The sequence below is a fragment of the Anopheles gambiae genome, chromosome 2, assembly GCF_943734735.2.
Source record: "Anopheles gambiae chromosome 2, idAnoGambNW_F1_1, whole genome shotgun sequence".
NCBI classification, from domain to species: domain Eukaryota; kingdom Metazoa; phylum Arthropoda; class Insecta; order Diptera; family Culicidae; genus Anopheles; species Anopheles gambiae.
Genome location: NC_064601.1, coordinates 39,293,885 through 39,312,240, shown reverse-complemented (window position 1 = coordinate 39,312,240; position 18,356 = coordinate 39,293,885). Strand labels below are relative to the sequence as shown.

Below are 18,356 nucleotides of genomic sequence, written 5' to 3'. Positions count from 1 at the left end.
GTGTTAGGCGTGCTATCTGCGAGAAGGATATTAGCCCCGAACATGGAAACCATTGCCACTAGCTTTTGGTTGGGGGAGGTCGAGAATCATCCTATTTCTCGGATCGTGTTGTAAGGTTGCAAGAGCTGATGTTTGATTAAGTACGAAATAAGAGCATGTTGTTGGTGTTGTCGCTAGTGTAGTTGCTTCTTTAACAACTTGTACAACATTACTCCAAAGCTTGGTAGTTTATGAATATTGTTGGCTAATATAAATAAAGTCCCAAAAATGGATATCAATTTCGATAAAATATATTGAGCTCCCCTCTAATGTTCTGCTTGAATGGCTTTGTTTATTAAAAACAACAATAAAACATGATATTAGCTCACCGTAAAACAGCAAACTGGCGATATTAAAAACATCCCCCTCCCCTCCAGAACATAAAGTTTACATTTCATAAAAAAGCCATCGTCATAATTAATTCGCCGCAAACGCATCTAACCGTATCTTGGGCGCTTTTATTACTTCCTTAGTGAGCAATTCTTCACCTCTGCCACTTACCACCCAGCGCGTGCGCCAGTGATCCACGCGCCAAAAAAAAAAGACGATCCAACAAAGCGACCGGTTCGGGCCAACAGCTTCCATGTGCCGCAAACAGGAATAAAAGTTTGCCCGCACCACACTCATTAAAAAACAATTCACTAAGAAGTGAAACCCATTATCGAATATTAGCGCAAAAGCAGTGGCAACATAATTCATTGCGCTCGCTGCGACAGATTGGCACAAAAAGTGAGCCCAATAATAAAAATGGGACCCGCGCGTATAAAAAAAAAGCTTGCACTTACAATCTTGCACAACAACCGGCCCCGGCACCGGGACAGAGAAAGCGAAGGCACGGCCGCTGCGGAACTTAACCACAGTTAGATGAGTTTGCCGTCTTTCTCCGCTCTGCGATTGGGAGGGCGTTGGGTTGGGGTGAAGATAAAAAAAAGAACTTGATCGCTCGGGGGGGAAGTAGAATGGGAATGTTTGTGTTTGCAAGAGCGAAGAAGAGCCTTTCTGTTCGCTTTACTTTTTACAGAGGTGATAGCAGCGCTAGTCCGTCCCGACGGAGTGGGAGTACGCTGCTGTCGCCAAGGTTCAACGAGGTCAAAATAAATTAAATTTCATCCGAAAAGTGCTTCTTGTTGCGGTATAATTTGCCAAACGCACGAAGATTGAAGAAGCAAAACGCAATTTGTCCATTATCTGCTCGTTCGGATCGGAAATGCTTATCATGGTGGAAAAATTCACTCCCCTTAACCCGCAGCATCGGCTTGGTTTGCGGCGCGTCCACACAGGACGCACCCACACATACGCGCGAATCCGTTTGCGGAACCTGGACCTGCAAAGCGCCCAAGCGCGGCAGTAGAATAAATTATGCATTCTGACATTGGCAGTGTTTGCTAATTAGCATAAATTATGATTTATCGCGCTCCGTGTTAATTGCCTTCATTTACGACGGATTGGTGCTGGGATTCTTTTTCCTGCGAGATTTCTGCATCCACGCCCGTGTTGTGGTCACCGGGCGCGGCAGTGTAGAATGGGTGAGTGAATTTGTTTACTTGCTGAGGGAAGGCATCTGTTTTTTTCTGTGTTCCGTTTTGTGAGTGTGTCTTTTTTTTTAACTCTCACCAACAACAGTTTGGTTTGAGAGCGGGAACAAACAATAGCGAAGGTGGCGCCAGTGTCGGTGGTTTTATTCATCTTTCCACTTACTAGCGGTCAAAGTTTTACCTTGACCACACCACACTGGACACCACTGTCGACTGTTCCTGCGCAGTACGGTTTACGGGCACTGCAACAATGTTCGGCTCGAAAGTTTCATTTCTTTCACCTTACGCCTCGCCAGCATAAAATGGTATGAATAGTATCAGCAGAGAAAAGTGTTTGAAAACAATCCGTTCCCACTTACCTGCAAGGCGTTTGGCCAGGTGCAGCTTTCCGGTGCCTTTATCTCTATTTCCGTCCCCGGTATGCTGATATCGAGCGCATCTTCCGTGCTTGCCGGGCACAAGTTCCGTTCGTTTGCATCTGTGAAAAAGGGCAGATGTTTAAATGTGTTAAAAGGAATCTTTTGAAACTGTTATGAATAGGTTACTGTATTTGCATGTACGCTTTCAAACAGTGCATTATAAGGAGATGCATTTAAACACTACCCTCGATGCACCTCATTTACGCAACAAAAACGCGGTATGCGCGTACATCCATCAACCATCACCACCTGTGGATCATTTAAAAACCCAACAAAAACCCGCCCGATACACTGAAAGATAAACTGTACACTGTAATGAAACGCTCTGTCGAATTGAATTATTTACTAATTGGATTACACGAGCATAATATTTGCCTCGGGTTGAACAACAGCACACGGGGCATAAAAGTGCGAGACAAAGCAAACAATAACGAACGAGAACGGTGGCCCATTCGATACGAGAGGAGAGGCTGCGGCAGACTGAGGCCGATCGAAAAAACCACAAAATTTCCCCGAGCAATACCATAAAGCTGGGTAATATTTTATGTGCGTAGCGATGCAATATATGTGAGAATGTGAGCGTACGCGCGCTCGTGTGTGTGTGAGTAGATCCTGCTGGCTGTAGCGCTAAAAGAATCACGGAGCATTAAAAGAAGAAAAAAAAAAGAATAAATAAAACACGCCAGCAAAAGCCATGCCAGCGCGTTTGCTTTCCGGACCGCTGCATCGTTGCTTTATGGCCATAATTTGTTAATGCTTCTCAATTAGTTTCCGCACGTACGGTTTCCGGATCGGTTTTCGATTCCGTGCCGTCGGCTGGGGCTTTGACGCTGATGCCGCCGCCGCCGCCAACGACGACGAACCGGCCGAAGGAAATCTACGGCCTCAAGGAGAAAAACACCACCGCCCGGATAGAGCAGTGCCCTAACCGCAACGGCAGGCATATAAATCAAAACCAGTAAATCCGATAACGAGCGCGTCTTGTGCTGGCTGGGCTAAGTTGGGTTTTTTTTTTGTGGCTGTGAGAGACGGCTTCGACCGAAAGCTCCTTCGCAAAGGACCACGCTCCTGGCACAACTCAAAACAACACGCCCCAGAGCGCTCGTCGAATCCGCACAAAAGCATTTGCTCGCCTTAATCAACCGAAAGCCCCGCCAGTGAAACACAATCCCATCGATACGTAAATGGTGATAAATGTTCCTTTAAAAAGATTGCAGCAAATTAATTTCCCACGTAGAGTCGATTTTCCGCTAGACTTTTCTTCCGAGCCGGTACGAAATTGGAGCACCATCAGGAAAGAAACTAACAATGGTGGGGCAGTGCAAGCAACGAGAAGCAGCGCACGACTGGTGGAGGAAAACTGACGAAACCAATCGCGAAGTGAAGACCAATAATTAGTAGGATTATTTAATTATTATATTACGCCCATTGGCTTCTGTGCACCGCGGCCAAACCGAGCAGCGAGAAGGGTTGGGAGAAAAATAGCACTTTTATGACTATTGTTTTTATGAAATCCTTCCCTCACTTTGTGTGGGACAGATGTTGAGAGCTGCTGAAAATGGCAGAAAATGTAACGCATTAATTCCGCAAGTTTAATGTGCAAATTTACAACTTTCCTGAGGTTTGGTGGATGCTTTTCGGTTATATTATTATATTCTTCGCGGACGTTATCTTTGTTAATAGTAATATTTTATATTACAAAACAAAACAAAATAATTAGACTTAAAAGCTGTCCAAGTACTGAATAAAGAAAAAATGAATATAAATCATCATGAGCTCCAAGCGCCAAATCATAATTAAGCAGCCAAAGCTCAAGAGAGTAATATAATTCAAATTAGCCAACATCAAAGTATCCTTAGTTCCTGCCGATTACTTATCAGCTTAAAATGAGTTTCCAGCCACCGTCACTCCTCCTTGATCATCAAAGCATTGAATTTCCGTCGAATCGTATGAAGTGAGTTGTTTTTCCCGAAAAAATACCCCCGAAAATCTTGCGATTGAAACACTCGAACTCATAAAATCTTTCCCATTGCGAAAAAGTCGCTGTCCATGGCACACGCGGCACTGCTTGGAATCAAGAGGGCACCTAGCCCCGGTGACTGATTTATTGAAATGTCGATGAAAACACTTTCCCTGAAATCGAAAGCCACCAGCATTCGGGTGGAAAGATTCGCGGTGATGAACTGCCAGCCATGCCACGGGTAAGGCTTCCTTCGGCAGTGCGGTTACGCTTTGGTGATAATGACAATTCGACTAGCGGCACCCTGCTCGGAGGTCAACATGCTAAGCACTTTTATTTTAAGAGGCGCACAGAAGAAGAAGAAGATGTAGAAGAAGCCGATGCTGTAGCCGTTGAATAGCACTCCGCAAAGAGCGGTTCGTCGTTAGCAGTCATCGAACTTTGCTACTTTGCGCTCGAATAAGTTTTTAATTAATTTCCCATTATTCATTCAGTGTTTTGCGATTGTTTTTAAGGCGTGGAAATTGGGAACGCTGCCCGTAACACCGGCACACCCACCGTGCACCGTGGGAGAGGTGCTGGTTGATTACATCGGGGTGGTTTTCAATTTCCACCATCACCACCGTCAGCGCTAGCTGAGGAAATTGAATGGGCTTTCGAGCCTTAACGAGTTGCGGTACGGGTTTGGTGAAACAATAGAAGTATGTTTATGCTGACGGATTCTTTTTTGTGCCGTTGTGGAGCGATTGAAATGATGGAAACTAAACAATAACTAAGCCACTGAATAGGATTGGATGAAATTGATTGATTGCGCATGAGAAAACACGAAACTGGCCGATAACGTTACACTCAATGAGGCGTTATGTTTGCAACCCTTTTTGTTTTGCTTTCAATATTGTGTTTTTATGTACTACTTTGATTTATTTCGTATAGCTTCATTCATAGTAAAGTGAAAAAAGTTGAATAAAGGGCAGCAGTTATTTCATCGATTGTGTGCCGATTAACGTCCAAAGTAATGATGAATCGGAGCAATTGTAGGCAACACTTAAGCATAGATTGAAATTTAAATATTAAAATGAAACATTTGTAACGTTTTCTCCCCTTTTCTTTCTTTTTTCTGAAACGTATAAAATGTTTGCTTCCGTTACACCCACTATCCCACCCGAAAGGAAGAGAGAAGTACTAACATCATTATCAACACTGCACGACATTTGCCCAATTGCAATTTGTTAGATCATATCTACTTACCGCCGCTCCGCCCGTACTGCGCTATCTCGATCGAGATGCTCGTGCCGCGGGGACAACTTAATGTGACAAGCTCTCGATCACAGCCGGCCCGTTGATATGTGCGCAACGTTCCCGAAAGTAGCGCTGCAAATAGAGATAGCAAGAAAAAAAAAAAGATTGAGATGGAGAGAGAAGAGAAAAAAAAACATATGATGAAAAGACGGAACAATTGCACGAGGATGGAATAAATATCAAGATGTGACGCGGGCGGGAGCGATAGACCGATGATGTGGGAGAGAGTGAAACAGAGAGAGAGAGGGGGGGAGAGAAAAAAACAGTCCAAGGACAAAGGACTAGAATAAACTGCACGTTTGTCATCCCGTCGGAAGAGTGTAGTGTGAAATGCGTCCCATATTGTACGCATCGTACAAAACCCACGGAACGTGAGAAAATAGTACGTGTTTCAGCCGGATGGGAGAAGAACGAACGAAAGCTTGACTACGTGTGCACTTTTTGTGATGGAAATCTTCATATTATCACATTAATTTGTCTGCTGACACTTTCGTTTCCCGAAGGTTGCTTAGGATGACCGGGCTCATGGTTTTGATGTTGTAAATTTAAGTCAATCAAAACGAAGGGTGGTGTGTGTTATATATGAACTTACATAAATAGTCGAAAGATAAATATTTTGTATAAATTGTATTCACTAACTGTTTGGGAATGCATTAAAAATTGTTGTCATACTCTACTTTACTGTGTCACTGCTGCATGTTTTCAATCAATTCGTTGTACAACGTCAAAATAAGCAAGACTGGGATTTAACTGGAAAACCACTAGAAAGCAACTAAAAAAGTTGATTGTTACATTATGGATACAAAGGCCTTAAACTCTTTTGCTTGGCCATTCCTAAACGTCAGCATGATATGCCATATTCTCAGTGTGAATGTGCTGCACATTCACGAACCACAAATCCAGAACGATAAGCTTGCCGAACGCACTGTACCGTATACAACTATGTCTATACTGAGCAGTTGCAAACAATGTTACATCTGGCCAGATGGAAAATCTGAATTCTGGGCAAATGTTTCCCGGAATACCTTCTCAATTGCATTCCTATTCGTTGCCTTTCTTTGTCCGGTGCAGTTGCACAGATCGTTACCTTCATTATGTCCGTTTGGTGTGCATATTTTACAGAAGCTTGGTCTAGCTTGGACCATTTGCGCACGGTTGATTTCTAGCACAAACGCAAATGCCCATCATAGCAAGGAAAGTGGGCCACATATTGCATTCCAAATATTTTGCGCCCAGTTGTGCAGAATCGTGAAACGTTTATTGTTTAAATACGGTTGCCAAGGAAGACGAAATAGTCGTCAAATAAATGATTTGCATCATAGCGTTACGCCGTTTGGGGCAGACAATATTTATTAAATTTTAATACAGCCGTTGCAATAACTGCTATATATGTGTGCTAATAAAGACGTATTGAAAACAATGAAACTAGTATTGTATGTTAAAAAAAGTAAAACAATGCCGTACTTTAACAACCATTGCTAAAGCTGCAGGAAATTATTTCCAGCACATCAAACTGTACCACTCACTGAAAATAATGAAGTATGGCTTAATTGCCGTCAAATGCTAGCAATAAGCTTCTTGCAACACCATCAATATTCAATCGACCGGTACGAAGGGCACTCAATTCAAAAAACGCTCATTGTCGAAACAAAACTTGTAAGCCGATTAAGGGCGTAACCGTAACGCAAGCGAAAAAACACCTTCTTAACAAGCGATTTTGACTACGAGCTGCTAGAAAGGTTGCTAAATTTGGTTCACTTTTGGACAGCAATGGATGCGAAGGGATTTTAGTATTTTCCAAGTGTGCGTTAATTAGCTTTTATCATACTTCGGTCAGCGTTGCTGTGTTGTATCCAGTCTGTTTTTGGCAATGACGTCATTGAACAATGCCTGTGAGAATTGTTGAAACGAACCTTTTCGCAAAAGCTTACCGATGCTATCTAAAGCTCCCAGTCCCAGATGGTTTCGTTTCACCTTTTGCTACGAGAATCGCCGATATATTGCGCAGTTTGCTCGTGAAATTAAATTTTCTCGTTTGAACGCACTGACACTGCATGATAAACAGAAGTACGGTGCCAAAATACGGTACGATTTCGCTTACAACCTTGTAAGTGAAGAAGGAAGGCTATCAATGGGTCTGAAAAAGTACATCTTATTTCCTTCCATTCGTCTGTGTTGTTGTTTTTTTTTCGACCACTGTTCACTGCGTAAGTTTTCGCTTCAGCGCTGATAAATCACTGACAACGAGCCAGACGACGCTGTAAATTATATGCTCCATTTCGTGTAACTCCTATCGCCGCACTGCTGACCTGAGTGAAGTGTAGCGACGGTTTTTGCACGAGATGATGGCCAAGGTGCTAAACGTGATACATGCGAAAGGAGGAAGAAAAAATCCTCCCAGCCGAGAGCAGCCAAGCAGACACAGCAAGCGAGATGCAAAAACAACACAACAACAGCAGTAAAGAAAGCAGTGGATGACAAAAAGAAAAAGAAACACTAGCGATTTGACAAGTACATGGACCGATGAAGAGGGGCGGGTGCACGTTCACTTGTTTCTACATTGCGGAAGGTTGCCGGGTTCCCCGAAAACCTGAATTGAAAGCGACGTTCAACGGAAAGGGAAATGGGAAGGACGGAAAATGCTTTAAAAATGGTGAAAAACTTCTGAAAGTCATCTCGGAACCTTTCTAAACAGTAATAGCTGTGTCATCTCGCCAAACACGGCCAAACCAAACGCGGCCCCACCATAACGCTGGTGAGAAAATTCGCCACCTTTTTACCCAGCGCCATCGTTCCGGCCGCCGCTGCTTCGCCTTTCCCCTTCCCCGGGGCGGTTGATTGGATGAAAAGAACGAAAAGTTGACCGAAGTATTCCAATATAAATTGTTTCGCAAACAGCACGGCACAGCAAAAGTAGCTCCAACCAACACTTTTGCTACCACTTGAAGGTTCTGTGTTTTTTTTTCTCTCGTGCGAGTCGGCTGGTGTTCGGTTGGTTGGTTGATTGGGTGTGAAAGTAAATTTATATACGATAATGCGTCCTTGTCCAGTGCTTGGGCAATTACTTTTACGAAACAGGGCTTGAAAGTTGTTATGGTAAATGGTATCTTTTTACCACCGCCCATTTTGGGCTGAGTGTTATGTAGGCGCTGTGGTTGGCGTTTTGCATATCTTTCACAGAGTTTGGTAAGATTAGAAAAGGAATGCAGGACTTTCGAACAATCACCGTCTTAGATATATATCATGAAACTAATGCAGCTTTATACATTTTACGTTTACCGCAGAACAAATGTAGACATTTTACTTCATCAATATACCAGAGAGCCAGAAAGGTAACATAGTATTTGCTGCTTGTGCAATAGTTGGCAGAGTAGTAAAATGGCATCTGAGCTGTGCAGAGGCTATCCTGTATTATTAACATAAAAGTCTTAATCTGAAAATCAGGCTAAACATCTCTAAAGTTCTTCTTCTTCTTCTTCTTCTTCTTCTTCTTCTTCTTCTTCTTTGGCACAACAACCGCTGCCGGGCAAGGCCTGCCTGTACCCACTGGTGAAGTGAGCTTGGCTTTCAGTGACTTCTTGTTACCATAGCAGGAGACTCAGTTCTACATATGGTGACACGGTCTATTCGGGGCTTGAACCCATGACGGGCATGTTGTTAAGTCGTACGATTTGATGACTGTCACCAGACCGACCATCTAAAGTATCTAAAGCTGTGATTTTGAAATTAAATTTCAGCTCAATGGAATAGTATCAAACGACGTGTTATAGTTCCTGACGTTGATAAGATTATCTTACATACAGCTACAGATACAAAGCACAGTAGAACGAATTAAACAAACGAATCGTTCCAGTTTACTTTATTTTATACTTTGTATGATGTATAAGGATTATTTTTGGCAAGGTTCTTATAAAAGGCACGTTGTCTCCTGTAAAGCTTTTCAGCCCGTGCCGAGTCCGGTAACGTGATCAAATGAATTCTCGTCAGCCATAACTGCGTGCATAGTTTACGGTAATTGGAGCGAAGTATCAAAATACTGATTATTCTTTCGAGAATTCCTTAGTGACGCATTTTGTGCGAAAAGATGTGTCAACTTACTGTAGCGTGTGGTTGCATACCGTTTACGATATACTCAGTTTCATATTACACACGAATCGGCAAGCTATCACGTCTCAGTTTAAATGCCCAAAAGTAGCATCACCTTACATAGAGCCTGGTAAGTGTGCAAACTATTGCATGTAATTCCGATAAAAAAAAGACCAAAGTACCGACAAACCCCACAAATGCTTAATCATTGCTTAACACATTTCTCGTATTACTTGTTTCATCTCGTTAATTGGAAAACCATCTTCATTATACCTTCATAGGAATCGGTGCTTGAGTACTTTTAGGAAACACGAACAACTGTGACCGTATCTCAACAGTTCTTTATTTATCCCCAGTTCATGTAAACGAATTCAAAAGAAAATTTGGTGTTTTATAAAGAGATCAACTTATTTTTTTAATACGACCACTCTAAGTCAAATGCAAAGCTAACAGCAAGTATAATATCGAACAAAGTGGTAAACAGTGGACTGAACGCAAACAATTTCGTTCAAACTCCCTCGAAACATCCAACACTTACGAGCAGCAAAAAACTTGAGAAACTATGAACTTAGCGATGGTGTCAATAATTTCAAAATATGTTTTCCGTTCCTCAGTAAATAATATTCTGCATGTGACACGATGTGTGCACAATTTTGAATGTGCGAGCGCTCCGGAAAAAAACATAAACGATAACAGCTCACATAAAAACACTCGCCGCTAAGAGCGCATTCAATAAACGAATACCGGCAGTCTTAACAACTGGCGCAAAATGGAAAAAGGAGATATTCCATTTCTGCATTCCACATGCCGCTAGCGGTAGGTGATAAAACAAATACTTTTTTGCTTAACGGTAGCGCTGCTGCTGCTGCCTCTGCTGCTGCTACTCGGCCTTTTCTACCGCCTTCAACAAGCTACTTATTTATTCTCGTCCAACGGTGAGCGCACCGTCAGCTTGGAATAATATTGCTTGCTTAACAGCTGTTGCAGAAGTTCGCCCTGAACTTTGCTCACTTTTGTCTCACCGGCTGAAACGGCCCCGGAGAACGGTTGAGCATTCGTCTTTCGCAAAACGTCGTGCTTATTGCATTTCGACACTCACCGAAACTGTGCAGCTCTGCATCATATGGTTCGTTAATAATTGTTTAGCATTTTAAAGGAAGGAAGGACGATCATTGCTGCAAGCAGTTAAACACACTAACGGGTTTGATTTACAATCAATAAATTTGAACACTCTTCACAAACAGATAAATAACGGCGCGTGATAAGATGAATAATAAGCAAAGCATTTGCCAGACCGATACCAATACGATCGGAGTGCGTGTGTCTGTGTGTGGGACGGTAATTTTATATCCCACCCAAAAACGGTTGATTTATACGTTTTCCTTCGGCTTGGGCACGGTTTTTACGCAAGTCGGAAGATTTGGTCGGAACTTTTTACGGATATGTATCAATTTAACAAACGTCTTTGCCGCCAAAAACATCCGCTTTTCGCAATTTGCACGTACAAAAAAAAACCGAACCCATTCCGATCGCGGCAGGAGGATGTTCACGCGCTTCACGCGTATGCGAGGTGCCGATTATGCAATGGAAAATTGGTGAGAGAGATAGGGAGAGAGAGAGAGAGCAAGCGAGAGAGGAGTAAATTGAGGCATAAATCAAACATTGAAAAATCGCTGAAAACTCTGGCCAGCGATCGCAGCATGACGATGGTCTACGGATGGGTGTAGCAATGGAAACGCTTCCTTCTCAAACTGTGTGCCGTACAGCGGAAAGCCCATTTCCGTTTGGCCCCTGTGTCGGTCCGTCGCGTTGGGTGCGGGTTCTTTGTTTTCTCAACGCACGCCCCTTTTGATTGGTGGGAACGAAAATCAGTGTGAAAAATCGGTTTCCGGGTTTCCGTTTCGTTTCTGGCGCCCAGGAAATGTTTGGCAACGTTGGTTCATTTGCTACGGATCGAGCAAATCCCATCGTTTTGGTCCGAGCTGTGGTTAGAAATATGTGTAGCATGTGTCTACCTTTTTGTTTTCATAGCATCACCGGGCCTCTCTCGGGTGAACGGACGTGCATGTTAAAGAGGTTGAAATTTGGAACGTATCCCTAATCCGATCACTGCAATACGCTAAGCCGTCGTAAAAGACGGTTCGAACGTTCGACGCGTTCGACATGCGATTAGCATTAGCCGGATTGGGTGGCATATTGTGTCACTGAACCGAGCATAAACCGACGGCTCACGGGTTGCGCTTATGTAAAGAGGCGTGACACAATTCCGGGTAAGATTTATGGATATTTGTTAAGTCTTCTGCTCCCTGCCATGCTTCACCCAATCACCAATCATCAAATTCTCAGTAATGTGAGCGATAATTTGGTTTCTCTTTCCCGAATGCCCGCATGATGGGCGAATTTTTTAGCAGCTTATTTGACGCTCAATGCGGTGCTTGTACGGCTCACATCACTCGATTTTCCTTTTAGTGGCTTAGTCACATTGACACTTTAAAAGACAAAGCAATGCTTCACAACTTTGCTTCAGTTCTGAAAGGTTCTGCGTTTTTTTTTTCTTATTCTTCTTTTGCTACCCTCTACATTCCTTTCTTTTTCCTTCGAATTGAAACTACAATTTTGGTGATGAATTCCTGCTCAGTATCGGCATCGGGGTATGAGAATGGAATTCGCTGCACGGAACCGAAACCCCGAACCGCTGCCCCATAACGCCTGGCAGCAATGGCGACGGCGGCAGCAGCGAAAGATAAATTTAAATCACTTTGATGCTTTTGTTCAACGAGCATAAACGTTGCCCTAGATTGTTACGTCTTCGATTTTCCCGGCGATGAAGCGAACGGAAGACAATTTCCCCTTCGACAGGGAGAGACAAAGAGAGAGAGAGAGTGATAGAGCAAGGGTGGAAACGGTGGTAGGGTGGTGCGTTTGGAAGCTCCCGCTGACACGGTACATTGTTTTCCGTGGTACGATGCTCCAAACGGCATGCCAGCAGCATACGAAGCGTTGCTTGATGCGCGAAAATCATCAATTTTGTTTCGTCTCATTTTCACACGCATCCGTTCGCGTTCGTTTGCGCGTTCAAGACGCGAATGAACCCGACCCGGCCATGGATCATCCTGCCGACTCGGTAAGAGAAGGTGTGGTGTGTTTGTGTGTCTTCACGGGCTCCTTTTTGTTGGTCGTGTAAAAAACTATTACCAACCAACTTTTACGCGCGTTGCGCTCGGATGAACTAAATGCGTAACAATTCTGCTCATGAATCATTCATCCTGAAGTTGGCAAAACTATTACATGCTTCATTAATGGCTTCAATATCCGGCACGGGGCCCGGGCGTGCGCCGAACAGCTGTTAGAAGATGTTTTTGGCATGGCACAATTGTTCACCACCATCGACTTTGCTCAGCAGCGGTGCGCGCTGAACGCGGATTTTGAAGATCGAACGCGCTGCCAGCTCCAAGAATCAATACAGCATCCCACTCAATTGGGTACAAATTAAATTTAACATTGTGCTGTATGAACACGAAACGTCTAAAGACAGCCCAGATTGATGCGTCTCAAAATGCTATTCACGTTTGAGTACGCTCGTTACGGGCTCCTTTCAGATGCATGAGCACACTCATTCACTTTAAGTATTGTGCTGGCTACGTTAATAAAAATAAAATCACTGAATCGATCAAAATGAACCCGAAAATCCTTCGCAAAAATGCAGAGCGCACATCCAGCACAGTTTGAAGAAACCGAATGAAATGGAACGGAAAAGTTAGTTCAAATGAAGGATTCTTTCTCATTTTCCACACCACTATCATTTCTCTTCCAATCGTACTAACCCTCCGCTGGCCTCGCAGCACATTCCTCACTCCTTTGGTGTGGTTTTTGTCCCTCCCAGGCCAAACGCAAACCACTTTTGCGATGGAAAGTTTTGCGTTTCGGCTTGATTTTCCCATTTGTTGGGATTTCGATGTGAGCTGGTAGATTACAACCGATGACGAACCTTCGTCTAGTTCAGTGGTGGCATGATGTTGAACTTGGCCACACGCGGGGCGGGATGGTCGAGAGCGGAAAGCCATTCTGATCGGGTTTTCACAGTGCATTCAAATTTGAATGAAAGTTTTTAATTCAGTTATCGTCCCGTTTGACGAGGGTGAACATTGATCGGTAAATATTGTTCGTGAGCTGCTACGATATACATCAACACATACTAACGAAGGAGCGTGTCTTTCTTGTTGTTGTTATTATTGAATGTGCCGGATTGGTTGCCGTAATTTATTTCCTATTTTTGAATGATATTTTATTGGACAAAAAGTTCTCTCTCGACCAAATCCAAAAAAGTCCACAACGACATTGTATGAAGGAAGCGTAAGCTTCTGCCATTCCGACCGCTATTTATGCTATTTAACACGTTTTCAACAATTCTAATGTAGGTCACACAATCCTCTGACCTCCTCACTTAGCTATGCAAAGCACATTCCCTTCCACGTCCTTCTCGCGCTAAATTACCTTTCAATCTTATGTAAGCTTTTGATCTCACGGCAAACGAAGACTGTACTCCAGGTGGCTGCAGTGCTAAAACAGGGGGTTCGTCTTAAACGAGCAGTTCTGTTCCGTAACAAAGAATGTCCCTCTCTCTGGCAACAACCGATTCCATGCCGAAGTGCTGTTACGTATGCAGGACGCTAATCCAGCACGAATGAAGTGCTGAGTGTGTAGTGGTGAAAAATGCAATTGAAAAGTAGTACTACTGGGTGTGCGAGAATGTGTTACCAGGTTTTTTTTTTTGTTATCAGTATAGGATCTTCGAGCAAAAATCGAGCAGCAGAAGCAGCAGCAGTGCTACATGGTTCTAACTGAAGGCATCATACCGGCGCCAGGTAAAGTGGAATTTAATTTGGCAATCCGTCACCTCGGGTGGCGTCTCCGCTTTCCGATCCTCGATTCTCGAAAACCGTTCAATCGGTTTGGCTGTAAAACTGGAAATGACGGTATGAATTGTGCATCGTGCAGTGCACTCCTTCTACCTGCTGCTTTGTGCTTGCTTTGCCGTGCTCGACGTTCCATTGCATCCCGGCTAGGGTCGGGCACTTGTTTGCCGAGCGAGTGCTGTTGATCATTTCGTGCAGGATTTTTCTTTCCCGTGGTGCGTTTGAAAACTTTGAAATACTCCTCCCTCCCCCTCGCCCTCCAACCACGACAGTGGCAATGGAAACGCTTTTCATGCCAAACTGCTGCTGCTGCTGCTACTGTAATATAATGTGCAGCACGTGCGGCAAAGTGCAGAGTCTCTTTTTTCCAAGACAAGAACGCACCAGTTGAGACAGGGGGAAGCAGCAGAGAAGCTATTACACCAGCTGCATTCTAGGGATGCAGGTTTTTTTGCTCATTTGGTCCTCCTCTTCGAGTGTGCCTATGCGCTTTGCTACTAAGACATGGCCCAAATGTACAGAGATTGTGCGAGCGGTAAAGCTGCCCCCGCTCGAGGATTTACGTGTGAGGCGTATTTGGGAAAGTACAGGCAGCCCACGAAAGGTTATCGAGCACGAAACTCGTTGCAATGTGTTTCCACGGACAGCTTTGGGCTGAGCGTACGATTCGAAGTGGGATTTCTCTTCAACCTGCCAGCTGCAAAATGGGGAATACGCTCCCTGCGCAACGGCAAATGCATTCAATCGTTTCGACAGCACGGCTCGTGCAATGATTCTGTTGCCATGTGTTTGGGATACTCATACACACATGTACACAAACACACGCATACATAGAACCGGCTCACTTATCGATATCGGTACAAATTCGATAAGCAATAGTTTTTTCTTTGGCTTTCTTTTTTTCGGGTTACAAAATCCCACCCATAGACACAGCAATGAACTCTCGTCTGTCAAAGAGATTTTTTCACAGTTTTGCACGATGTGGTGGGGATTTTTTTCTTCTGCTCTTGTTTGTGCATATCTACGAGCTCGTAGCTCGTTATTGACAATTTTACATCTCCTGCAAAGCGAACGGGACAAACCCCGGGCGAAGAACGCTTGGCGCCACGGTGCACGGTGGAATGCTGGAAGGGAGGTCATAAGATCCGCAGCAGCTAGAAGAGACGATGTACTTTCGAGCGGGCTTAAGTGTAAAGCACATAGGGTTATCTGCCGGCATCGGGATAAGTGGAAATAAATTATTCATTCGATTTTGCAGTAACACTTGTGCCGTTGGCGTACCCTGCCCTAGCCTAGAAAAGCTAGCGGTTAGCGCGGCAAAAGGGGAAGCGAGGGAGTGAATGCTTCACAGCTGGGGTGTGTGTGATAGATTTACGCTTAAAGCTCATATCACGAAAGCTGCCGGTGGATTGTCTTTTCGCATTCTAATGCATAAATAAATCGTAATGGTTGCATTGTATTAGACGTAACCACCGCTCCCATGCTGTGTCATGATTGCTACCCCTGATGCTGTTCGGTGACATTGGGTTGTGACGGGATCGGGCGAATAGGGGAACACCCGGCAGCGGTACAATTTGAATATTGATGGGTTTCATTACAATATTGAAAGAAAATGATAATTTTATAAGGAAGATGAAGAATCTATATGTTTGTTCTGCTCCTTCGTAGCCTAAAAACTTGATTTTTTGTTGCTTTGCATTTGTAGTAATTGGGATGTGCAACTGGAGCGATAATAAGGGTAAGGAGATGTTTATATACAAATCTCACTTTATTTATGAATGAGCTATTAAGAGATCTTTTAGGAGGCTTGATTGGAAGTGTAGTGAAAATATTTTATTTAGAAGGAAAAGAATTTTATGCATTGGTCTCCAACTTGTGATCCGTGATATTAGCAAACGTGGTCCGCGAAAGAATTCATTTTTGCAAAAGAAAAGCTTATTACATGTACATATCGTGAATGTTTATTTTTTCCAAAATCACGATTACATTTTCAACTCACATGTCTAGAATAAGATTTAAACATATTTTTATCAAAAACTTTGAGCTAACTCTACAAAATGTATGCCCTCAAAGGATGTTGGCTGCGGCAAATGTATTTTCAAAGTCAAACATTTACATTTTCGATCAAATGTATTTTAGGTCGACGATCCTAAAAAGGTTGGAGAGCATTGCCTTAAGGAATACGTTAAATCACTTCTTAAGAAAGCGTCAGAATAGACTAACTCTATTAACCAAGCGCTTAACAGATTGAATGAGCTAAGAAGAAGCGCTTTTGCTAGTAGAGTTTAATAATTGTATTAGTCAATCAATGCCTCATTCCAAGTAAAGAGCCAATCAATAACATTGTTTGATCAACAAATTTGAGTTCGACGACAATAATCTTAACACGTCTCGGAATGTATTTCGTCATTTTTTTAAAAATCAATCTATATAGCCTTATAAGATTGTATATACCGTTTGAATTGGTTATATTTGTTCAACTTAAAAAATGGGTCACTTACAACCAAACCATAAATAAAGATACACTTTTTCCTCTTCTCCATTTACATCTAACTCCACGGCACCTAAGAAATAAGAACTTCAAATAGGATCGTGACACAATAACCATTACGACCATCCCCCATAGCCTGGAAGCTAATAATAATGACACGCCTCATGACGACCACTTCCTCGCGGCCAACCGGAAAGTTCTCCACATTTCCTCCGTCGGGTTCGTATTCCAGACAGACGGGAAGCGCCCACCCAAAACCCCACTCCAACCCGAGGTGGCGAGGGAAAATATTTGTTTTCGAAATTGAAATAAATGTTCGTTATTTTTCTCACCACGCTACGTCGCTATTCATTACCATGACCATGACCATCGCCACCGCTGCTGGTTACGATTGCTTTGTGACTTTGCGGGAACGCTTACACACACACACACTCACTAAGAAAAACAAAAAAGAACTCCATGTTTACTCTACTTGCTCTTTTTACGGGTGATAATGTTTTTCTACCACATCCCAGACCGTGTGATACCCGCCCTGTTCTACAACGCCATTCTCCGTACCGCTCAGCAGCAGAAGCAGTTTGGAAAATTTGCGAAATTACCACCGGATAACTTATGTGGTCATAAAATTGTCGGCTCAGTTATCTTCGAGCTTCCTTTCCTCTGCCCCTGTAGAACTTTCCCTCCCCGGGGGGAAGATGGAGATCGATCCACCCAAGCTCCATTTCGGTTGGGTTTGCCGGTACGGAGGGGCTGGCGACGAGTGATTGGTACGCAAGTAATTATCGACGTTCATTTTCGGACGTCGGAGGAAAAAGTTTGTCTCTGGTGGCCTGCCGCTGCCCATCCTACAGCCACGCTCAAGGACGGCTTCACTCACACTCGCTGCGCTCTGTGCAAACAGCACGGTCAAAACTTTCACTTGCCACCACTTTGGTCAGCGCTTAACGGTAATGGTAAACATAATTTCTGCGATAGGGCAAGCCGGCGAGAAGTAATAAAAATTATTATCCCCGGCTGACTAGCGCCTTTTACCTTCCGCCTCGTGGCAGCGCCCTTGCTTTTGGCAATGGAGGAGCGCTGTGTACCTAGCGCTGTTTAACCAGCACCTAGCAAAGTGTGGTAGCTGATCGAGCAGTTGCTTTAGGCGTGCTTTTTATTAGCTTAATTGAACAGCTCACAGGGAGGAAATGATGCACTCCGTCTCTAATGGGTTGGAAAATGAACAGATTAGAACGGTACACGACGGTAGATGTGTTTGCGCAGAGTGATGGGAAAGAAATGGTTTGCTACCATTAGTCTAGAAACAATTCCAAAATTTGGAGTGACGATTGTTTATTTAAATTACGATTCTTTTCGACAGCATTTAGATAAAATGGATAATCATTGCAATCGTATTACTTTTGCTTGAACCGCTTGTTCAACTTTAAAATCGGTTATCGCTCAGAGAATAATGTTGTCTCGTAAAAGAAGACAAACAAAATGTGTTTGAAGAAAAAAATCTTAAATTATTTTCATTAAACCTGATTTACAACCAAAAAGCTACGGAACAGCTACTGGTTCGCTTGATTGATGCATTAAGATTTGAAAATTTGTCAACACTGTGCTCGCGTC

The 18,356-nt window shown here is 43.4% G+C and overlaps 1 protein-coding gene across 5 annotated transcripts in view; it reads right to left on the bottom strand.

Moving 5' to 3' along the window:
• Positions 1–18,356, bottom strand: part of LOC5667469 (protein eva-1) — a 94,955-nt gene that overhangs the window by 49,296 nt on the left and 27,303 nt on the right. For all 5 annotated transcript variants that reach the window (XM_061644865.1, XM_061644866.1, XM_061644863.1 and 2 more), the window contains 2 exons: positions 5,202–5,324; positions 1,934–2,052 (listed from right to left, as the gene is read on the bottom strand). In XM_061644865.1, the coding sequence (XP_061500849.1) occupies positions 1,934–2,052; positions 5,202–5,324 (242 nt within the window). The remainder of the gene's footprint in view (positions 1–1,933; positions 2,053–5,201; positions 5,325–18,356) is intronic.